The sequence below is a fragment of the Athene noctua genome, chromosome 15, assembly GCF_965140245.1.
Source record: "Athene noctua chromosome 15, bAthNoc1.hap1.1, whole genome shotgun sequence".
Lineage (NCBI taxonomy): Eukaryota > Metazoa > Chordata > Aves > Strigiformes > Strigidae > Athene > Athene noctua.
In genome coordinates, this window is record NC_134051.1 from 19,050,190 (window position 1) to 19,074,403 (window position 24,214).

Genomic DNA, 24,214 nt, shown 5'->3' on the forward strand with positions numbered 1-24,214 from the left:
AACATGGTGAAGTAAAGAGGGATGTAAAAGCAAGCGTGGAGTGGATGAGCCATGCCACACATCCCTTGCCGTTGGACGAGTAGAAGCCTGTTTTGACTGAGAAATGTGCTGTCTTATTATCTAGGTACTGCTTTTAGGTGTCCTGCCTTGCTCATAGAATGACAATGCTGAGGAGTTAACCCATGGACACCCCAAATCCTGACAGGAACTGGACTTTCTCCATGGAGTCTTGTTCCCTCCCTTCATCTCTAACACCATCATCTTCATTACTCCATGAATTCCCTTTTGCTTCCAGTTATGAGTCAAATTGTTCATGGATCTATCAGGGCAACTTAGTATGAACACAGCTTATTCCGTGGCCTGTCACCGGTGCTGGGGCTCCAGGCAGAGTCCTCGTGCCTAATGATGCAGAGTGTGGTCAAGGTTGTGTCCTTCTAATTTGACTCTCATTTTTTCTCGCAGGCATGGATCGTGGAGAGAGCCTGTTAACCCTTACTATGTCAACACAGGCTACGCTTTGGCACCAGCCACCAGTGCCAACGACAGCGAGCAGCAGAGCATGTCCAGTGATGCCGATACGATGTCGCTGACGGACAGCAGCGTGTAAGTAGCTCCAACCTGGTGGGACAATAAGTGGGACAATAGTGTATTGGCTTCCTCAGTGGTGGTGCTGCTGTTGTGTTGGTCGGGGGAGGCTTCGCCACAGCCTTGTTGGGGGGAATATCTGACTAGATCATGATCATTCTTGCTTTCTTTTCAAGCGGAGTTGTTTTGTCACTGTGCAAGCCACTCAGCCTTGCTGGTCTTGGGAACATTTGCAACAAAAAATGCTTTGAGTGAACTAAATGATGCTCAGTTCCTGCAATGTTTCTTGCCACATGCAAGAAGCATTGGAAATGCTGGATGGCTTTGTAGTAAGTGATTTGAGATACAGTAACTTCTGAATGTCGGACAGAGCTTTCTACTTACCTGGGTACTTCTCTTGATTTTTTTTTTGCTGCCAAACCATGTGCAGTCTGCAATTGCTCTTCAGTAGGATTGGTGACTGACCAGTTCTAGTTTGTCTGGTGACCACTGCACGTTAACACAATTTGTACCAATAAGCTCCCACCAAATATTTTCTGCTTTTTTCTAGCTCATGACAGTACCCTGTATCTCACCCATGAGATACCTTCCTTAAAGAGGGTCTGCAAAGGGAGAAAAAAGTAATTGTGAGATTTTGTTGTGACTGCATCTCTGTGATGGAAAACAAGGATTTGGGGGAAAATATTCAGTGTTTGGTCTGTTTTTTAGTAGTGCAAATGCAAAGTGTCTTTCTGTAGAGCAGAAATCCTTTGATTTTTCAAGCGAAAGATGACAGGTTTACAGAATTAGGAGAGGGTTTTATTAACAGCAGTGCTGTAAACACACAGTCCTCCAAGTGGCTCGTTTAATGTCACTGTGAATGTCAGGACTTGTCAGACCTTGTTGGAGAAACTTTTCAGCCTCTGTCACGGATATTGTTAATGGGTGCTGCAGCAGTTCCCCACCTGCCCTCAGTTCATGCAGTGAGCTGGTGAGTGTGTGACATGGTAAGGGGGCTTCTGCGTGGGCTGTGGTGGCTCTACAGGAGCCGGTACCTTGCTTGTCTGCGGCCCCGCAGGGGTTTGGGGCCATTTAGGAGCAGCTACTGAGTGCGCTCTGCTCCCTGGCACCAGCTCCTCACGCCTTATCCATGCCATGTTGCGAAACGGAGGCGGCAGACCCTGGCCAAAGGGGCATGGGAGGCGGAGGATGCCCCTGGGGCAGAAAGCTGTGCAGGACCACTAATTAAAGGCTCCATTTGATACAAATCCAGCTGCTTTGCCACATCCTTCTGTGATTCTTCATATTCATCAGTTTATATGGAGGAGTACTCTGAAGCTAGCAGGGGTCACATAGCTTCTTATCAGGAGAGACAGATGTAAGAGCTCTTCAAAATTAATTAGCTTTTAGCACTTCCTTTTCCACAGGTCCAGTGGGCTCATGGGGTTGCACTGATGGTTATACCTGCGATAGGTTGTGATCATTTATGCCAGAGTTCTTCACCCTCCTGATTTTTATTTCAGTAGCCATAATTTATTTCTTAGGCAGAATAATTTCAGTTTGACCATCCTGTGCATTCTTTTTTCTTTGCTCCTTTTTCCTTTAGGCATTTTATCCCTCCGATGCCCACCATAGGCTGCTTCTAGGACTTTAATTACTACTGATATGTGTGCTGTCTTGTGCTAATAACTAGCCCAATGTCAGCAGTTAGTTTTAATTAGGTCTTAAAAATCATAAGGGTAAACCAGTGATCTTCCTTTCTGTGCATCTCAAACTGGATGCATGCAGATTGATCTCCAAATTGGGATTCTGGACATACAGCCTTGACCTTTAGCTTACAAAGACTTGTCTGTTTTCAGCACTTGCTCTTCATTACATGCTTTAAAACTCCAGTACTAGGTTTTGTTCAGTTTTTACATGGCATTGCTGAACCTATCTGCCTCCTGAGTTTCAAAGGAATTTTTGCAGAATTGCTCAAGGCAGCAAAAATGAAGAACAACCAGACGCAAGTTAAAGAAGGGACTCCTGCTGCTTGACAAGACTTGCATGTCTCGGTGCTTTGAATTTAGGCCTCCTCTGAGGAAAATGGCAATAAAAGCCTCATTTGCTGATGAGCGAGGTTCTTCCCTATGTGTACTGTTTACATACAGCAGTCAAGCTCAATAATGAAGAAATCTGCCTTCTGTTCCAAGGCAGCGCGTGAACGGGGTGTGATCCCAAGGTGGAAACCTCCGTGACCCTCTGTCAGAGGAGAATGTGTCCAGACAATCAGGATAGCGTATTGAGGAGTGCTAATAAACCAGGAAAGCAGGCACAGAGAGCATGACTTGATGCAAGGCGTGTTCTTCCAGTGCTGGCCAACTCACGTCAGTTGGAGAAGGCAGACGCTCTTGTGCTCGGGTGTATTGCGTTGTCACCAGGTCCCTTCCAAGCGTTGATGTTGTATTGATCACGGCAAAGCTGGGTTTGGATGTGCCTGCATGCACAGCCCAGCTGTTCAAAGCCACTAGTGAAGACCTGGGCGATGCTCTGGCTATCTGGCCTCTGAGCTGGGGCAAAGGGAGGCAGGCACAGGCTTTTCAGGAGCACCCAGCTCACCAAAGTGGTTTTAAAGTCATGTCTGTGGTACCAGCTACGAGCACGCTTGCCTAAAAGACAAACTTGCAACAGGATGTCTTTCCAAGCACTGGTAAATATTATTGTAATGGACTGAACTTATGTAACAAATATGTTATCAGTCCCTGTTGTTCGAGGAGTTTGCTTTTTGAGTGGCTTAAAAACATTGCTCTTACATGCCTGTGCTCCGCTGATTATTTTTCAGTCTTCCTGTGTCATACGAATTCCTCTGCCTTTGTAAGCAAAACAGCTCCTGTCCTCTCTGCTAAAACCTGTTTTTATAATCGGCGTGGCAGCTGTGTTGTTTTAGCTGGTTTGTGTGGGGGCAAGGTCCGGAGAGGACACAGTGAAAGGTTCTGGCGAGCGCTGGCCCGGCAAGCGTGCTGCTGGCCACAGGTGGGGCTGAGTTGCTCAGTGCTGGTGTTGAATGGTAGGTCAGATCCTGGGGGCTCTGCCCCCCCCGGGCTGCTCAGAGCCTGCCCCAGGCTTGCAGCAGCATTTACAGTGCAGTCCTGAACTGCTCTTGATGTCTGGGATACTCCCGCATGCAGATAGCATCTTTCCCAAGTGAGGAGACAGCCTCTGTGTGGGTGGGGTTGTCACAACAGAGATGCTCAAGGGAAATTAAGGCAAATCTAGATAGGAAGGCAACAGGCAGAAGCTGAAATGCTTTAACTTGCCATGTGATATTCCCATTCAGATGCAGAAATGCCTTAGGTCCATACCTTTTTTCTTTATTTCTGCAAGAGCTTACATGGGTAAACAAGAGGCAATGTCTCCACTTTAGCCCAGTGTTGTGGTCCAACTAAACAAAAATACTCCTTCCTCTGGGTCTCATCATGTGTCCTGGCTTATCTTGTTTGAGAGACAGTTTTGCCTTCCCCCAGGCGCTTGGGAAGCCCTGGATTCCAGTGGGCTTGGCTGGAGCATGACGGGCTTGGCTGGAGGGATGCTCCTTCTTCCCCAGTTGCAGTCAAGCCTGCCCCAGAGTAAGGACGGCCATTCCCTGGAGCGAAGGGGTTTAAGACAGTGGTTACTCCTTCAAAAAACCTTGCAGATTAAATATTATTCCTCAGATGACTGGCCTTTGGCCAAAATGTCTGGCAGTTTTCCCATCGTGCTTCTTTATGTGAGAAAGGTCTCTCGGTGACGGTGGTGCTTTGATAAGAGTAATTGGTAGAAAATATCAGTCTCGCTGTGGATTTGTTTCCTGTCTTTCCTGTGATCCAGAATGACCTTGAGTTCTGCTGTATTTAAACAAGTTTAACAGCTTTTTAATTTAAAAGATCCCAAATGGTGATTTCCAACTTGGTAGGCAAAGGTTTGAAGGCTGTCTATGGATGAGCCCTCCTGTACAACTGCAGAGCCACAACAAAACCTCCCTGCTCACCAGAGGCTCTTGCAGGTCGGTTCAGTTCAGTTCGGAAGCCGTCCCCCCCCCAGTAGCAAACCAATCACATTATAATTAAATAAACAATAGAAACACTCTTTCTCCCGCCGTTGCATTTCAGCGCAGAGCTTTATGGTGCTAAAGAAAAACACGTGATGAAACAAGGAAAAACAGTTTGGGAAAGTTTTATTTTAAAAGTAGATGTGCTCTAAAAAAGTTTTGATTTATATATATATATATATATATATATATATATATATATTATTTCTCTATCTATTGAATATATCTCAAAGCAAGCTACCTGACAAAAGGAAAACAAAAGTATGGTATTGGTTTTCCTTGCTTTCCCCCATCTATTGAATAAGGTTTTGTTGGGATAAAATTAAAGTGCTTATCTTTGAATTTGCTTCCTCTGGTTGAGTTGGCACAGTACATTGAACGAAGGAATGTTCCAAGTTCAGAGGTGGCATTGGGGAATCTAGTTAAAATGACATCAAAGGCAGCACAGCGGGGCTGAACATGTGTTTGAAGCCGGATAGATTAGAGGCCATTATCAGCCTTTCGCTACTGTGCTGGGAACAAAAGTCGCTCTTTCCGCTGGGACTGCTGCTGGGGAGAATTAAGGAAAAAAAAAAAAAGAGAGAGAGAGAAAGAAAGAAAAATTGCACCTTCTAATATAATGCCGTTTTTCCCGCGAACGGCCATGCGGCTTTAGTGTGCGAGTTGTGTTCTGGCACCAGGGTTTTGTGCAGCAGTTAAACTGAAATGTTGTCTATTGATGCCGACCAGTGTTGGCAAAAATAATCCCCTAGATTTTAAAATTATTATTTTTTTAATATAAAAATTGCCAGTTGTTTTGTTGCCATCCAGTCTGCAAAAAAGCCACATTGCGATGCGATGAAACTCTTTAACCGTTGCGACTCTTAAATTATTTTTCAAATGGAGGTTCGTCATTAAAGAAAATGAAGGCACCTAATGAAAGCTATCGTAACCGCCCGTCGGTATAGCAACGCTTGGGGAAATTGCTCTGCTCCCGTAAGGTGTCACTGCCGGCGCAGCGGAGGTGATGCTCCCAGACGTGCTCTTCCTCCTCCTGCATTACCTGCAGCCACTAGCCAGAGCTGTAATTACCCTGCCTAATTTTCTGTTCTCTCATTTGTCTTCCTACTAAAAAGCACTTATCATTAATCACCGGTTTTATTTTATTTTTAATGGTGTTTAATTTTGAATGCCCGGGTTACTGCATGAAATTGCATTCTTCTGATGTAATTTGGTGGCGATTCTGCCTTGCACCCGCATTTCCAGGGAGCCAGCGGGGCAGCAGGCACGATGGGAATGGGAAAAGCTGATGGTGACCATCCTTGCACAAGCTGGTGCTTGTCACTTGGGAGGTTTGCAGGCAAAACACCTCAGTAAATTGTGTTTCCCTCGCCAAATGGCATCTCGGCTTTAAAAATCTGCTGGTTAAACTGTTTGGTTTACGTTCTGGAGAAGCAGCTGTGCTTGGCAGTTGGGGAGGGGGGTAGGTGCTAAGTACATTTGGCTTGTGCAAACATCTTGTCCTTGTGAGATGCCTCGGGACTGGCCCGTTTGCGGGGCTGGAAGGAGATGGTGTGTGTGTGCGTGGAAGTTATTTGGTACTTTGGACAAACCAAATCCCTCCATTCATTTCCAGCCGTTTCTGTGGCACTGCACAGCCTTCCCAAGCAGATGCTTTTACTGAATCGGGGAAATGTGTAAAATAAAAAAGGAAAGCTCCAAATTGCCAAACTCCAGGCTGGCATTTGGTTTTGCATTCATTGTTTTTTCTCAAAATAACCTCATGTCACCAGGAGATGGGCCCGTGTCCTTACCTTGTAACTGGGCTCTGTTTCACTCACGTTCTTCTCATCCCCAGGTGTAAGCAGGATGGTCAGAATGGTGAGAACAAAAATGTGTTTCCTTTCTTTGCCTGAAGTCATACTCGGCCAGTGATGCTTTACCATTAGGGGTGACCCCCTGACCCCTGTTGCTGGGCCCATGCGCCCCCAGGCCCTGTCCTTGCCCAAGGGCTGTGTGGGGCTGGGCAGGGCAGGTCTGCACCCTCCGCCAGCCCGCGGAAGGGTCACGGACCTGGTTCCCCATCTGTCAGGACTAGGGATCGTTGCCACCACTGTCACTTCCCTCTGCAGGGACCTCAGTCACCAGATTTCTCAGCAAAGGCACAAACCTGAGCGGAGCTGGTTCACTTGGGTGTTGCTGCCCATGGCTTCCCTCCCTGATCTTGTCCAGCCTTCTCTGGGGAGGGGGCTCGGTTCTTCCGCACAGTAACTCCAGTACCAAGCCCGTAATTTCTGACTGAGCTAGAGATCGTCTTAAGAGCAGCAGAGCCTACCCCTTCACTTTGATAAGCCATTTGAGAAGTTGTCACGCTCTCTTAAAAATACATACCTTGTTCACTGACCGAGTTCCCCTTGGTGTAGATGCTCGGTGAGCTCCCACTCCTCCTCCTCCTCCCCCTCCTAGCCTGCCCTGTGGTTTACTGTGTACATTACAGGCTCTTTTATAGAAAGCAACCAACTATAAAAGGTACCAGGATGTGGTCCAAGTCCTTGTCCCTACCCTGTGCCTAGGGCAGCGGTCGCAGGAGAGCCCTGCCTCACTCCGCTCCCGGCGATGCCATGTAAGTCCCCCCCTGCACCCCAATCTGGAGCACTGCTGGCACGGGGACCTGGGCAAGCATCATTCCCTACGTGGGTCCCTCTTGCTCTGCTGCACTTGCCCTGGGCTTGCAAAGCCTTTCTCAAACATAAAGGGGTTTCCTACCTGCCACTCTGCATTGGTAAGACTTAAATGAGCGTGGTGTATCAGAGAAAGGCACTAAAGCAGGGCATGTTGTTGTTTTATTCCGGCAGAGATGGGATCCCACCGTACAGACTCCGCAAGCAGCATCGCAGAGAGATGCAAGAAAGTGCCAAAGCAAATGGACGTGTGCCACTACCTCACATTCCTGTAAGTAGCACTATCTCCTTCCCCAGAGGTAAATATGCAAAATATGTGAGATCTCTAGCATACAGTTGCTCTGCTTGCTCAAGTTTAACCCCCCCTTAGTGCTGTATCATTTGGGGGATGTTTTAAGGCAGGAATCCACTGTGCTAAGAAAGGGCTTGGTAGCCTTCTGCCAAACTCATCATCCAGGGCTGCCCAGAATGCATATATTTTCTTAACTGTTCAGTCAGTAGCCAGTTGTTTCTCCCGGATGGGAATGGAAGTGCTGTCTGGCATCTACCTGCAAGCAGATTATGTGCCCTCAGGTGAGCCGGAGGTGTTTGTGGAAGGTGTAGGAGGCCACTGGGCATAGAGGCTGATGTAGCTCTCAGCCAAGGTCAGCTGGGGAGAAATGCAGCTGTCCCGAGCGGGGCTTCTGCACTGGGGAGCCAAAGGGAGCTGTAACCTGTTCTCAGGGACTCGACAAAGCCCGCCCGGGGATGCGAGGCAGGAGAGCAAAGGTGCAGGTGTCAGTGTTTCATTTGGCTGATACTGTCTCCCCGGTTGCTCCAGGTAAGCAAACAGCTTTTGGAAGATCAGCGTAACTGCTAGGGCTCTGCAGCACCATCTGCAGCTCTGCTTATTATTATTTTCTTTTTGTGAGGAGTTACAGGTGACATTTAATATCTAGCAGGGAATAAAGGTGCTTCTTTCCCCTTTGGACAGCTGGACTCCAGCACAAATCAAATAGAGAGAAAAAAAGCCTCCATCTGCTTTTTCCAGAAGTGCCTTCAAACTTGACACAGCTGTTCTCATTCTGCCTGCTCAAAGCAGCACAATACCAGCAGAAATACACCCTTGTTTTAATCTGATTTTTAAAAAAAAAAAAGAAAAAGAAAAAGCACCACTCTTTGTTTTGCCTTTTAAATTAGATTATTTTCCTTAGATTTAAGAGGGTCTCCTGTGCTTTGATCACTGGGTTGACAATAAAAGCCCTGGCTGAGGACGCTCACTAGCCATCCTTGCTCAGTCACCTCTCTTTTCACACAGTTGCTTTCACAGTGTGGTCGCTGTTGAAAAGGCTGGCTGGGTGCCTTTTTATTTCACTTGATGCCATTTTTACTGTAAGCATGGCTTTGTTAGAGTTGAAGTTTGAAAGCTTGGCCTTTATTTTTTGTTGTTGTTGTTGATGCTGTTCCCCCAACAGTGGGAACTACTGAGTGAATATTCTCCGACTTCAAAGCTTGTCAGTGGCTTTACCTTTTGGATAAAAATAATAGTGGCTTTCTGTTGATCATGTGCACTGGCAATGCCTCGATGAACTGCAGGTTATAAACTCAGAGTATGGAGCATTAAATATGTATAGTGAGCTCTGCTTTAACGAACTTCCATCTGCCAAACATTTCTTTTGTTGAACTGAATAAGTGTCATTCCAGCAGCAGTTCCTTGCAGGCTAATTAGTTTTACTTAGCATTAAATTTTATCGACCTTTTTGGAAACCAGTTAAAAAAAGGAGGGGGGGGGAGGGGGCAGGAGGAACAAGGTTTAAATTGGCCACCTGCTGCTTATAAATTTTTATATTATCCTACTTATCTACACAGTCTTTTAGAGTTACATATTCTTCCTAAACTACACACAGATGCTTCACAAGGATTTTTCTGTGAAACATCCACTGTTCCCATTGGGTTCTGTGCTGTAATTTTAAGTCCCAGGGAAAAAGGCATCTTGACACATATTTATATGGGAGCGGAGGACTGAGAAGTCGAGTTAGTTCTAGTCTTTCTCCAGGGAATAGAAGTTTAGTTCAGACACTCTGGCACCTCCTGCCAGCCAATTACTGACACAGAATTGGCATCGACTTCAGAGAGGTACTGCTCTGCCCTCGCTTATCAATCAGCCAAGAAAGGAGAAGGTAATTAGACAATATGTTTTGACAACACCAGTGTGAAATGTTATAAAGTTAGTCTTTTAAAATCACCTCTAACTGCACACTTACTGAATTAAACATCCCCAATTAGCAAGGAGCCATGCAAACGTTTCTTCCAGTGCTGCTTTCCAGAGCCAGTGGTTAGGCTATCTCACAGCCCCTAGCTAAAGCAGTCTCCGTCAGCCACCCGGACCTGGTGGTTAACGTGCTTTTAAATGTGTGGCAGGGACTAAATTGCAACCTTTGAGTGAAGGTCTTGAGCCATATCTAACCAGTGCAGCCAGGGCCCATACTGACAGTGCTTGCAGCATGCTTGGCGTGTTTTCCTGGTGGTAGTGGAGAACCTTCTACTTCCGAGAAGTCATTTCAGAAGTCCTTTAGAGAACTTCCCTTTCTCTTGCAAGTCAGTTATGGGGCTATTATGCAAAATTCTGAAAGAACTTGTATTGCTTCTAATAGCAGCACTTTCAGTTAGATCCAGAAGCTATAAACTGTAGTGATTATATGTTCATAGGAGGCTGCCCGCTAGCTTCAACAGCCACGCTGCCTCCAAATGACAGAGGCTTGTGCAGGTTATGTAGGATGCCCTCCTCTGCAGCACCACGTCTTGGTGCGTGGATGGCTGTGTTCTGCATCTTCCACACTTACAGACTCACCAGCGCTCTTAAGTTTGGAAAAGTTGTGTTTTGTGAAATGGCACTCTGCCCAGGAATGCAGTGGGTGAAGGTCTCTAGCGAGCAACGAGACCTTTGTTTTGTGCCTCTGGCAGGAACCCATTACATGGTGAGTGAGTGTTGCTTTTCATGTGGTTTTCCATCTCTCTCTCCTGGATTTGAGCAGACTCTTGGAGCACCAAGGAAGAAAAGAGCAAGCAAGTTCCCAAAGGAAGGGTGAAAGCCCAGAAAGCTCAGAGAATGCAGGGCTGTACCTGTGCCCTGTATTTACCCTGGCTTTGCCATTCATTCATTCCCAGGAGAGGGCGGGAGATGCTCCTTTTTCTCCAGCAGATTCAGAAAAATCCAACCTCGAGCATTAACACTTGAGATTCCTTTTTCTGTTAAGTTTGTTTAACTGCATAAGGAAGCCATTTTATGGTGTATTTGCTGTAGCTTGATCATTGGGTGGGAGCTCTCCTGTCCCACCACACAATCAAGGAAGCTGCGAGGTGGCTTCCATAGTGCTCTTGAGTGGAACCACTTTTGGGTGACCTCTCTGCTATGCTGTGCAAGTGAGGAGTGTACAGGAGGAGCCCTGGTCTCATGCTGCCTGGATAACTACAGCTGAATGAGCTTTCTGCTCCTGCAAGTTGGGAATCTGCACAGAATTCCCATCAGCTGTTTTATGCCATTTTCCTTAAAGGCCTTGCAGCAGTGGGACTCCTTGCTAATCCCTAAATGCTGCTGAAGTGGATGCTGAAATCCAGCTATCCATGAGCCACAAGTATTTCTGGTATGGAAGCACCATTTATCCTTCAGAAATGTATGTCACAGAGGAATGCATTAATCTGGGAAATGTGGAGGTTCCAAAGTTCTTTTCTCTTGGCTTCTCTAGCCTGGCATCTTCCTTTCATTTCCAAGACTGACTTGTGATCTAACATCGGCCACTCAGGCATCATGGAGGCATCAAACCTCCGGTAGAAGAGGGAGATTTGCCAACACGGAATTCACCCAGCTAGATCTGTCAGATCAGATCTGTTCAGCCCAAGCCCCGGATCCCTGGGGCTGCTGAGAGAGCTCTACCCAGCCATCACGTTGGAAAACTTGCTGTTTCATCTCGGAGTAGTTGAGGTTTATTCTTTGCAGGAGGAACCTGCAAACCACAGTGAGATTCTTCCCTTTCAGCCTTTTCACATACAGTAAAGCCATCCATTTAGGATGCTGGTGTGTTCTCGTGTGCAGCTTGGTCCTCAAACCTCAGTTTCTCAGGAAGGGTGAAATCCATCAAAACCCAAGACCTGCATCTGCCTCATGGAGTAAAATCCATGCAACTCCCACTCCCACTAGCTCCAAGAAAAGAAGGAGAAAGCATGATAGCAGGTGCTAAGTGGAACTATTGGAGAGCTTGTGTATCTTGAGTCTTCTTAGCAGGCTGCTTCTTCGCAAAGGTACAAGAGCTTCAGACACTTTACATGTCAAGGACAATGTTCTGGTGATAGTACCCCAAGAAATCCTTCCTCACAGCTGTCACTAGGAAAGATTGCTCCAGCCAGAGCAGTTCAAGCAATTTCTTTCTTGCCAACCCATCTGGCATTCAGCCTCCCATCTGTTGTCCTCTGCAACCTCTCAACTCAGCAGGATTTTGTTCTGGACAGACCCATCTGAAGTAGTGGCATTAAATAAGAGTTGATAGATAATTAAATAAAATATTAGATAAAGCAGCCATAGATAAAACAGTTCTTTAAAATGAAACACTTCCTTTCTGAATTGTTGGCCCATGATATCCAGAGATCTCATTCTGGTCCAGACTGGAGGGCTGGATCCTCCAAAACCAGCCAGCTCTCAGAGAGTACTGCACCCTTTACTTGAAACAAAAGCATTCAGAGCCCCTCAGATTTCAGAATAATAAGCAGTTTATTTACTGACTCCCTTGGCAGGGCTCTGTATGCTGGGGGCAGGTTCAAAATCCTGAAGCCCTGAAGGATCCTCGTTCAGGCACAAGGCTCAGCCTGGCTGGTCTTTGATGGAACGTGTCTCCCTTCCAGCGTCAGGCCCATCATTTGATAAAAGTTTCAAACACTTTGTTGTCTTAAGCCTTTTGAACCAGGTCAGTGCAGCCCATGTTTGCTGTCCAGGGAAACAGAGAGAGCCCTCATCAGTTATCTGTGTTGTTTCAGCACAGGGAATTTGCATTCATTATGCAATACTATTAGTTTTGGGGAAGTCTGTGCAGCTCATCCTTTGAGCTAGGAGTAAAGTCAGACCCATGGCAACATTCAGAGCATCATCCTGCTTGAAAGCTTTGTGTGAGTCACCATTACAGGTACCCACCAGGGCAACGCAGGGCACATGCAAGCGGTGTCTGGGGGGTGAAGTGAGGTTTATTTCAGTTGTGCTGAACTTGGATGTCAGGGAAGCCCTTGCAGAGGTGGCTTCACTGAGAGAACTGCATCTTGCACCCTTAGAGAGGCTCCTGAGGACCTCTGCTCGCTGTTGTGCTGAGCGGAAAGCTCCAAGGATGGGGCAGTGGGTTTTGCAGCTGCAGTGGTTTATCAAAGAGAGAGGAAAACAAGGTCACCCTAAAGATTCTTGAGTTCGATTATTTTCATTTCTGTAGTCGAGCTTCAGTCACCTCCAGGCTTCGAGAGTCTCCAGATAAACATGCTGAAGTATTAGTTGTAAAAGACCAAAGTAGTCATCGCTTGAGTTCCCTGGACACAGCAGTGACCCTGAATGTCTTCAGATCTTCATCAGAGATGGAGCTGTGGTCCTTACGCATTGCTGGGCCTGGAGGGAACCACCTTGTTGTAAGAGGGCTCAGACAGGCAGGTTAGTGAACTTCAGCCTTGGCACCCACTGCTGTTGGGGACCCAGGAGAGACTTTGGTTTGGGATGCTGCATTGCATCCAAGGCTGTGAAAATAACGGGAAACTTTCCTGGTTCTGCTTTTCTATGGAAGCTGCTGCGGTAGCTGCAACAGGGAGACCCAAGACTGTAACTGCTGAGTGCTGAGCTGCCTCTCATTAGGCTCATTAAGTCTCTAACGGAGCAGGGCTTGGTGCTGCTGTCGTATAAACAACCGCAGGGAGAGTTGGCATGTCTGAGGTGGCAGGAGGGAGTGAACACATCACCGGCGGGTTGCGACTTGTCAGGCGAGAGAGTGATTTCCCTCCTTGGGACTCGCTGGTGCTGCTCACGGGATGGATGGTCGTGGTCCTGGGTTTGGGGTTTCTGATGAAAGCCAGAATGCTCCCCCGGGCCATGCGGGGGGAGTGGGGAAATGTCACTTGGATCCTAGAAGCTCCCCAGGGAGTAACAGAGCAGGGACCAGCTCTGCCACATCCTTCTCCCATGATGGAGCACATCTGGGGCCCATTTCTGGACAACACAGGGTCCAGGCACTGGGGTGAAGAATGACACTTTGGCCCTTGTGCCAGTATTTCAAGACTTAAATATCATTTTTGTTGATGAAAATCTTTTTTCTGTGGTGTTTCTTTTTAATACAGCCCATTGATTTGCAGGGCTGGAGGTTCTGGAGGCAGCAAAGACTTTGTTATCCCAGGGTGGGAGCCACCTGGTAGCTCACACGTGTTCTGCCCTGTCCGGCAGCTGGATCCCTGGATGAAGGGGATGGTTGGCTGGGGCTGTTCCCGGCTCAGATGGCTCAGTCCTTCCTGGGACAGCTTCAGGTGGAGCTGTTGGTCCCTCTGCTTGTCACAGAAAGTGGATGCTAGAGCAAACAGTCCTTTTGCCTGCAAAGCCCATCGTGTCCGGAGACGTCCCCAGGGACGCTGCAGCCCAGCCCCCTGGTGTGGCAGTGAGCACTGGAACCCAGCAGGGGCTGGCTCTTGCTCTTGGCAAACAAAACGAGTGGTGCTTTAACTGAGACCTCTGCAACCCAACCTGGGTGACATAAAAGATGTCTTCAGCCTCTCAGTGCCATTAGTAGGATACCCACTGCCTCTATTTTTCTTCCCCTGCCTTCCACTCGGCAGCTGTCAGAAAGAGAAAAACGAGTATGGTTTGCATACTCTTGTCAGATTTTGAGGCAAAGCATTATTTTAGTCTTCCACATTGATCTTTTGGCTGGTCTGGGATAAATTCATGGGGTCTCTCATCCTCCTTCAAAGATTTCAAGCTCGATGTCTGCTTCTGGTGCTGCATTTCTTCTTTTGCTATGAATTATCTCATGTCTTCACATTTAATTTTATCTCTGGTTCTATAGAGTGTATAGTTCTCTCATGTTACTGTTGAAATATTTGAATGCAGGTTTTTATACTGTTGAATTTTCCATGTATTTTTCCTCCAAATTAAATTTTTATCTCACTGTGTAATTTTTTTTTTCCTTCTATTCTAACAAAATAATGCAGAAGGGATAAAAATGATGGGAAAAATACAGTGTCTGATAGCTTCAGACTTCACTACACAAACTTCTTATCCCAGAGCTCAGGAATTTAGGGACAAAGTAACTCAGCATAAGGAACCAAGAATGCCCTTGAATTTCCATAAATATTCATTTGTTCACCCAGAGCAAGCAGGAAAATGGTATCTCTGCACTTGTAAGGTTATTGTATTGATAAAGCAAGCAGAGGGTTGTTGCATGGCTCCGAAGAGCTGAGACGCAGTCCTGCAGGATCCTCTAGTAAGGGAGGATGCTTTGTGGGAATTGTGGCCTTTTGTGGCTGGGCTGGGTTGTAGCAGAAGATGAAGAGAAGTAAGATGTCTTGGAGGTGACAGGATTTCCACTTTTTTCTGTGCCTACGGACTAGACTTGCAGAGATTGACCGGCATATGCTGATCCACCTGGGGTAAGCTGAAAAAGTGTGTAAGAGTCCTCCTTTCTATCAAAATGAAAACATCACTACTCTAAGCGTGATTTTCAAGAGGTTGATCTGTACATCTTTTTCCAAGCCTTTGAGACCAGGATATTCCTGTTGACCGTGTGTACATTGGGAGAAAAGCAAACGCATCCATTCCAAAGTGGAGTTTGGGTGCTGAAAGAGCTTGTTGAACTGTGGCTCCAGAAAACCTTTCCCTTGCATGGGGCGGTGTGTGGAGCTGGTGCCAGCCAGGGACCTTGTGGTGGTGGTTCAGCTTCCAGTCCCCCACTCCTAGGCTGCACCTCCACGCCTGCCAGCCTGTCCCCCCTCAACTTCCCACAGCAACGACTGGCATTTCCAGTTATCGAAGCCTCTGTAGTAAACGTGTGATTTTTCATCCATCTTTTGCTAACACCTGGTGTGTTTTTCCTCCAGCGTACATACCGAATGCCAAAGGATATCCACGTTGAACCAGAGAAGTTTGCTGCAGAACTGATCAATCGTTTGGAGGAAGTACAGAAGGAACGTGAAGCAGAGGAGAAATTGGAGGAGCGCCTGAAACGTGTCCGAGCGGTTAGTGACCTCCTTGCCTGCTCTACCAGCCTGGGAGTCTGTCTGTGCACCACTGGGAGGTTTCAGCTGCTGTGGAAGCAACTGGGGTGACCACTTCCCTGCTCCACTAGCCGTGGTCATCACTTGCACAGGGCTCCTGGAGCATCCCGCTGCCCCAGGGACTCCCACAGTGCTGCTTCTGGCTCCGTGCAATGCCCCGTGAGCCCCAGCGCTCCCTCCCTGCTGTAAGATGCCAACAGTGGCACAGAACTGCCCGCTTCTGCCGCCAGTTAGGGGTTGTGGATGCTCTCCATCATCTGCTTTGGCACACTCGCTCTCCTGACTTTGCAAGCAATCCCTTACATGTGAGGACAGGGACTGTGTAACAGGGGTTCATTTTCCCCTGTGGGGTTTTGTTTGATCTTTATTTCCCCACAAATGGTGACCAGATGACAGGTGGTGTTACGCTTGGAGATGTCTGTGTCTGCTATCAGACTGTTTCTACCACAACCAAAAGGATTCTGCCCATCAGTGCCTAGTACATCCCTAGAAAATTCAGAACTGATCAAGTGTAGCATCCCAAAACCATCTCCTGGGCAGAGAAATGCACTGACTCCACATGGGGGACTGGGGAAACCCAGCCCATGGCACTGCCTGCCTGGTACCCCTTGGTACCCCCTGGTACTGCTGGGGCCCTTCAGAGCTCAAGGACTTGGTAGATGAACCAAGGGAAGTCTGCAAGGCCTTTAGCTCCACAACAAGCTCCAAAAGGGAGAGAATGAGGTATTGGTCATCTAGTATTACCTGTGTGAGACACACTGTTCAGCAGTATTCACACAATATCCTTGTGTCTGAGGTACTGCATCTCATGGGTACCTGTACATCTTGTGCTGGGGATGCAGGAGGGCTTTCAGAGGACACCACAGTGTTACTGTACATCACCAGTGTTAGTATAACTACAGCCCTGCCTGAAGAAATTGTGGGTCTCTGCAGTTAATAGCTGCTGTGGCCCTGAGGCGAAGGCCCTGTGCTTAGTAACCTGCAGCTCTCCCTTAAAGCAGAGGTGTAGGTGCCTGTCTGGTCTAGCTCTGTGCTTTCAGAGAAGCTGAGCCTCTTGAGCCTCCAGGGCAGACCCTCCAGCCCCATTAGAGTATTTGTAAATGTTCATCTAGTAGTTCTTCAAACAGCAAAGAGGTGTAGGTTCTCATATTCACTTTAAGTCTCATCTGCATTTCAAATGCACAGAAGTGAGGAAGGCAGAAGGATCTCTAAGGTTCCTTCCAGCTCCATGCCTTGCCCAGCAAATTCCCTGCACCTCTGCATCCAGCATCGAGCCAGAAAAGGCCAGTGAAGTGCTATTTTGTGGTTAGATTCCTGTTCTTCTGGAATTGCTCTGTTTTCCTGCCTGGTATCTATTGCTTTCTAGACAAAGCCAAGGTAACCAGCAGCATTTTCTGCTAACACCATTCTAGAGCACTCTTATTCCTCCTCCTCCTCCCTCTCCTCCTCTTCCTCTCGTGGCTCTGTTGCAGCCACCTGTACCAGACTACATTATCCCAGCCCTCTGCCTCCTTGAAGAAGTTGCCAGTAGCAATACCATAAAATCAGCAAATACCTATGTGCCAGAGAATATATTTAAGTCTGTTTAAACACATTTTTGTGTGACTTAATCTATTTTTAAGCCCAGGACTCCCACTAATGCTATATATTAAACCTCTTTGCTCTCTCCAGAATGTATTTCATTGACTGGCTGGCATCTGGCATTAGCCATTCAGGAAAAACTCAGAGTAAGCAATTGTAGCTTTTTTAGGTCAGCACTTAAGGTGCAGGAGCTGCTGGTATCAGCAAGAGGAGAGCTTGAATCCTGATAGATCACAGGGCTTTTTTCTATGGCTGAACACCAGGACTACAGGGTAACCTCTTACTGGGTCTGCATGGCTCACTGAACAGCAGCACAGGGAAAAACCACAAGCGTTAGTCACACTAGGCAGTTATCAGCTTAGCAGAGGAGCTGGAAATATTTTGCGAAAGCTAGGAAAAAAGAATTTTTCTCCCCCATGCTGAGCTGCCTGCAGGTTCCCTTTCAAAGCAGCATCAGTAATATTGAGAAGAGGCATCTGATTTAAAGCCAAATGCCTTTTACTGAAAAGACTGTAAGATTTCTGTTTTTCAAAAAAAGCAAACTCTGAATTCATTAATTATTCTGAACAACGTGGGAGAGGATTAGAGGATATGTGCGTTCCCTTATTACTTTTTGAGCCGCTTCAGCCTCATGCCCGTGAGTGGAAGCTGCAGTGTCGTATCCTACAGATCAGTGTCGTGTCATGCAGACCACTCTGTCTTTGTCTGAACTGAGCAAATTGAAAGTAAGCCAGGAGAAGCAAAACCACCGCTGAGATTCTTGCTATTTGAATATAAAACATTGCCTAACTAGAGAGGGAAATCGTTTGCATGATGATCAAAAACGCACTCGTGGTTAGGTGAGCTGCTTTGCCTCACGGACCAGCAGCAACCTGATGGGTGGGACTGGGAGGAGGCAGAGGAGGAGGTTTGCCCGTAGCTCATCAGTGCAGATCTCAGCCTCCTAATTCAAAGGGAAGGGTACCCCCGGCCTTGCTGGAAAGCAAAAATAGCTCAGCAGACAGCCAGCAAAGTTGAAGCCTGCATCTCTCTTAACTGCCGCTGCCTTTGGGAGGGGATGGAAGAGGTTTCTGGCGGTATTATGTCAACAAAGCACCATCTAGTGGTTATGGCACCCAGGGCCTCCCCGCCCGCCCAGAGGCAAGCTGTGCCCAGCTCACCCACGGCTGGGCAAGGTGCCGAAACACGGCTCCGGAGCCCACACCAGCCCTGTGTCCAGGAAAGCTGTGCCCCCCCCAGCCCCGCAGGTTTCTTCGGTGTAAAACGCAATAGTGACTGCCCCCAGCATGGGCCTCCTTGGTCATGTCATTGTCTGGCCTTCCCTTTCATCTGCCCGTGCCAGCTGCGGGCAGGGAGAGGGTGCTGGGTGGGCAGCGGAGTGCAGGTAGGGCACAGGGGTGCAGGTAGGGCAGAGGGGTGCAGGTAGGGCAGAGGGGTGCAGGTTGGGCAGAGGGGTGCAGGTAGGGCAGAGTGGTGCAGGTTGGGCACAGGGGTGCAGGTTGGGCACAGGGGTGCAGGTAGGGCAGAGGGGTGCAGGTTGGGCACAGGGGTGCAGGTTGGGCACAGGGGTGCAGGTAGGGCAGAGTGGTGCAGGTTGGGCACAGGGGTGCAGGTTGGGCACAGGGGTGCAGGTAGGGCAGAGGGGTGCAGGTTGGGCACAGGGGTGCAGGTTGGGCAGAGGGGTGCAGGTTGGGCACAGGGGTGCAGGTTGGGCACAGGGGTGCAGGTAGGGCAGAGGGGTGCAGGTAGGGCAGAGGGGTGCAGGTTGGGCACAGGGGTGCAGGTAGGGCACAGGGGTGCAGGTTGGGCACAGGGGTGCAGGTTGGGCACAGGGGTGCAGGTAGGGCACAGGGGTGCAGGTTGGGCACAGGGGTGCAGGTTGGGCAGTGCCTTGTGCAGTGGGGCGCGGGCAGGCCTGGGGGGGTCGGAGGGCTGCTGCTGCCTCGCCAGGCGTAGGCTGAGGTTTATCCTCCTGCACTGCAGGCGTAGGCATGGGAGCACCTGGCACTTCACCAGCGCACGCAGTTGACTTTGCTTGCATCCAAAGTTCTGCGTTGCAATCCCAGCTTGGGCTGCCCCAGCCTTGTGCCCTACGTTGGATTTTTTTTTTCACCGCAGACTAAGCACAATGAAAAGATTCAGCAGAACTGGTATCTGCAGCCTTGAGGCAAACCTTTGGCCTCTGCCCTGCTCAAGGAGAGAGGACAGCTTGGGACAGGCACCCCAATTCCTTTGTTAGCTGCCATTTTCTCACTGTTGGGGCTTTCCTGTCTGACGTGAGGCCGAGACCAGAGCTGGGCGTGGGAAGCCAGCTGCCCCAGGGCTTACCTGCACATCACCCACCCCGGCAGCATTTGCTCCTGCCCGAGGACCTCCTTGGGGTCCAGGTCTCCTGCTCAGTGACACAGATAAGCTGAGCCAAGGCAAACGGAGAATGAGACAATGCATCCCTCTCCTTAGCCCACCCTGATCTCCGTCTCAGAGCAAAGCAAAGGACCAGGTCCCACTTATTGGCAAGATGGAAGTTCCAGGGAGCCATTTGGCTGGACCACCCTGGATTGTCAGTCCCACGCCACCCTGCTCCAGCATGGCAACACAGCTGGAGCTCTGAACTCTGAGCTGAAAGGACATGCTGCTGGTCCTCGGGGATCTGCGCCAGGGTCAGATCTTGCCCTGCACATTAGCTGGTGTTTAAACCTAAGAGTTTTCCAGAAAGTAGGTACCAGCCCTAAAAGCCTCCCAAGTGCTGAGCACGTCATTACATTTTCATAAACTGCTAATAAATGCTTACCCCAGTGGTAGGGATTTAGTCAGCACATGCTTCATCTTTTCTTGTCCCTGAGCTAGGTGCCCAGGGACGGCAGTTGGCAGGCTGCAGCGTCGTGGCTGTAGATGAAAGGTGCCTCTGAAGTGCTTCAAAGCAATTTGTTAAGAAGTGGTGTGTCCCCTCCAGATGTGGGCATCGTGTCACACCTCCAGGCTTGCAGCGCCCACGCCTTTGGCACTTTCAAAGCCTTGCATTGTCCCCTGTTCAGGTTTGAACCCCCAGGTGTGACACTGGAAGGAAGTCTGTTATTTGCTTTCTTGCTCTGTGGTTGGCAGCTGAGACTTTGAAGCTGGTTAGCAAGTGATGGATGATGACATCTGACAGGCAAAGCTGATGGGAGTCAGTGTTTTCTAGCAGATGCATTTATCTGGCAGGGCAGAGATATCCCACGCTGCAACTGATTTCTTTACTGTGCCAAAGGAGGAAAACAGAGCGGGACTAAAGGACTCGCTGGAATCCAGCTTATGTAATTACAAAAAAAAAAAAAAGAAATCCTGATTTCCAATAAAGAAACTTCATAAATATATGAGTTTATGTTGGAGTGTAAAGTAGTTTGTCAGCATCAAAATTGTGGCTGTCAGCATGGAGGAGTTTTATTCTTCCTGGCAAGAGTTGCTAACAGTGTGTCCTAGACTGTTGTGAGCTACAAGAACAAGAAGTTAGTTCCAACCCCTTTTTCTCTCTGCATGGTGTTTAACTCCAGCTTTAGCATGCCTGAGAGAAATCAGTGTGTGATCTTCAAAACTGTTCATGTTGCTGTTGACCTTAGAATCGTAGAATGGTTTGGATTGGAAGGGGCCTTAAAGGCCATGGGCAGGGCCACCTTCCACCAGCCCAGGTTGCCCAAAGCCCCGTCCAACCTGGCCTGGAACCCTTCCAGGGAGGGGGCAGCCACAGCTGCTCTGGGCAGCCTGTGCCAGGGCCTCACCCCCCTCACAGGGGAGAATTTCTGCCTCAGATCTAATCTCAGTCTCCCCTCTTTCAGTTTAAAACCCTTACCCCTCATCCTACCCCTACACCCCTGAGTCCCTCCCCCCGTTCCTGCAGCCCCTTTCGGCCCTGGGGGGCCGCTCTAAGGTCTCCCCAGAACCTTCTCTCCTCCAGCTGAACCCCCCAACTCTCCCAGCCTGTCCTCACAGGGGGGGCTCCAGCCCCCCCAGCATCTCCGTGGCTCCTCTGGCCCCGCTGGAGCAGGTCCGTGTCCTTCTGCTGTTGGTGCCCCAGAGCTGGACCCAGCCCTGCAGGGGGGTCTCCCAGAGGGGAGCAGAGGGGGAGAATCCCCCCCTGGCCCTGTGCCCACCCTGCTCTGGGTGCAGCCCAGCACACCGTTGGCTTTCCGGGCTGTGAGCACACATTGCTGGCTCACAGTCAGTTTTCCATCCACTAACAGCCCAAGTCCTCCTCCTTGGGGCTGCTCTCAATCCACTCCTCGCCCAGCCTGGATTTGTGCAGGGGATTGCCCCGACCCATGGGCAGGACCTAGCATAGTTTCCAGGAGGATCTGCTCTGTGATCTTGCTGAGCACAGAGGTAAGACTGACTGTCTTGTAGTTCCCTGGATCTTCTTTTTTTTCCCTTTTTAAAAATGTGGGTTATGTTTGCCCTTTTCCAGTCAGCAGGAGCTTCACCAGACTGCCACAACTTCACAAATACGATGGGTAGTGGCTTAGCCACTTCATACACCAGTTCCCTCAGGACCTGCGGCTGCATCTCATCAGGTCCCCTGGACTTGTGCTCCTTCAGGTTCCTCAAACCTTCAGCTGATCCCTCCTGTTACAAGCCTGGTGTTTGCGTTGCCATGTGAATTAGTCATTTGGGTGAGAAACCTCCCTGGTCTTGCCTGACTTGAGAACTGTTCTGCCACATATCCTGTAGCTTTGGGCTTTATCTGATGAGCTTTGAAGCAGTCCCTCACCGAAGGCTCGTAGAAAGTCACAGATACAGTGTAGTAAGTTGTGTTTCTGCTGCTGGTTGTTAGAGAACCACCTTCAAGGGACTTAGGAAGCTTTTTAGTAAGGTTCTGCCCACTTGTACATCTGATTGAGTTGTTAAGACTTACCAGAAAAAGCTGCATCTGTAAATCCTGATTATGATGTGCTGTGTGTCAGAGGTTGCCTCAGTCTCTTTGGGAGACCCTTGCTAATGGTGGCTCAGAAGGCAGGTACAGAGACCTGAGCAGCTTGGCTTGGTGGCAGCGAGGTGATCAGGTTGAGCGTTAGGAAATCCTCCACAGGAGCGTGGCACAGTCTGGGACAGGTCCCCAGAGGGGCGGTGGATCTCCATCTTGAAGGTTTTCAAGATCTGGCTGGACAAAGCCATGCCTAACCCCTTACACCACCCCGCTGTCACTCACTGATTGTCTTCTTGTTTCTTGCAGGAAGAAGAAGGTGAGGATGCAGATATCTCTTCTGGTCCCTCAGTCATTAGCCACAAGATGCCTTCCGCCCAAGCCTTTCATCACTTTGCTCCTCGTTACTCTGAGATGGGCTGTGCTGGGATGCAGATGAGAGATGCCCATGAAGAAAACCCAGAAAGCATCCTTGATGAACACGTACAGCGCGTGATGAAGACACCAGGCTGCCAGTCTCCAGGACCTGGCCGTCACTCTCCTAAGCCACGGTCCCCGGAAAGCGGCCACTTAGGAAAGCTGTCAGGGACACTAGGAACAATTCCTCCAGGGCATGGCAAGCACGCAACAAAATCAGGAATGAAACTGGATGCAGCTAACTTATACCACCACAAACACATCTACCACCACATCCATCACCACAGCGTAATGAAACCAAAAGAGCAGATCGAGGCCGAGGCCACGCAGCGAGTGCAGAACAGCTTTGCTTGGAATGTAGATTCACATAACTATGCAACGAAGTCACGAAACTACACTGAAAACTTGGGCATGGCCCCTGTCCCCATGGACTCTTTAGGCTACAGGTGAGTCAAGGCAACACCCAACAGGGGTCCCAGAGCCATGGGTTCTCTAGGAAGCTCTTTCATAAGTGGGCCGTGGTGTGCTGGTGAAACAGGGTGGTTGAACAATGTTTTCTCCTGAAAGCCTGTGCTGGGACATGGTTTGAGGGCCTCCCACTGCTCTTTCTCCAGAAATGTGTATGTCTCCTGATAACCCTTACAGACCCCTTTTCACCTCTAAGACATGGTGCTGAAAGACACCTTCTAACCAGGATTTTTAGTGGCCTGGGTTATAAACTTGTTTTTCTGCTCCTTAAAGCAGCAGAGGTGCTTAGAAATTGCAAATGCTGGTCTACTTCCCCATGCATCAGGAACTGCTAAGTACAGGGCTGTGTCTCAGGGTCTGGATAGCAGAAACCAGTCTCCTGAAGTGTTTATGAGAGAATAAAAAAGCCCTCATATTGCAAGGCCTAACCCATTCACCAGAAGGGCTCTTTTCCTAACAAAGTGATGGATGCTGCAGTGCTGCTGGGGCATCCTGTGCCAAGGGGACATTCTCTGGGGCAGGGGACCCTCTGCCCAGGAAACACATACTGCTGCCTTACGGGCTTTTGTCCATCTTGGCTGTTTGAATTCCTCTGTCCCCTCCGTGAAGTTCCTTCTCCACTGTGGGTTTTGCTAGTCCTGTTACTGGATGACTGCAAAGGTGAGAGCGGAGCTTGGGGCTGCCTGGGATAAGGGACCGGTGATGGAGCAGCCACGGGGGAGAGCTGTGCTCCCCCGAGCTCGGCTGGCTCCCCCAGGCTCTGGCTTTGGGGTGATGCTTTGCAGCGTACCAGGGCTGAGATATTTAGTGAAGGCAGGTGGCTGGGTCTGCAGCGGGCAGGACCGGCTTTCTGGGGTGGCAGGAGGGAGGCAGAGGCAGCCGAAGCTAGCTGGTCCCCAGGGAGGGAGAAGCAGTTAACTCTGCCCTGTTTCCAAGGTTGTCGCTTCAACAGAGCATGAACACGGCCATGCTGGGTCGGTGCAAAGCCCCGTCTAGACACAGGACTTCTCTCCAGCACCAACTGCAGCACAGATTTGAGGGCACATTCAGAGCTGTTCTTCCTCTGGCACAAAATCACAGGTCCTGACAGTCCCCAGGTTAGGAGCTTCGCAAGACAAGAGTTTGCATCCAAATGGTCTTGTCTGGCCGCCAGCAGTCTCTTGCAGTGGTTTGTCTGGCTCCTTGTTGAACCCGGCCGTGCGTCTGCAGGATGATTACAACCTGCAGAAAAAGGCTTTTTTTTTGTGTTTGCACCGAACCTGCTGCTGGAGAATTTTATTTGAGACCTGCTAGTCCTTGTGT

The 24,214-nt window shown here is 49.1% G+C and overlaps 1 protein-coding gene across 2 annotated transcripts in view; it reads left to right on the forward strand.

Moving 5' to 3' along the window:
• AXIN1 (axin 1) overlaps positions 1 to 24,214 on the forward strand; it is a 76,794-nt gene that overhangs the window by 42,351 nt on the left and 10,229 nt on the right. For both annotated transcript variants that reach the window (XM_074919404.1, XM_074919405.1), the window contains exons 3-6: positions 463 to 603; positions 7,465 to 7,561; positions 15,376 to 15,513; positions 22,337 to 22,890. In XM_074919404.1, the coding sequence (XP_074775505.1) occupies positions 463 to 603; positions 7,465 to 7,561; positions 15,376 to 15,513; positions 22,337 to 22,890 (930 nt within the window). The remainder of the gene's footprint in view (positions 1 to 462; positions 604 to 7,464; positions 7,562 to 15,375; positions 15,514 to 22,336; positions 22,891 to 24,214) is intronic.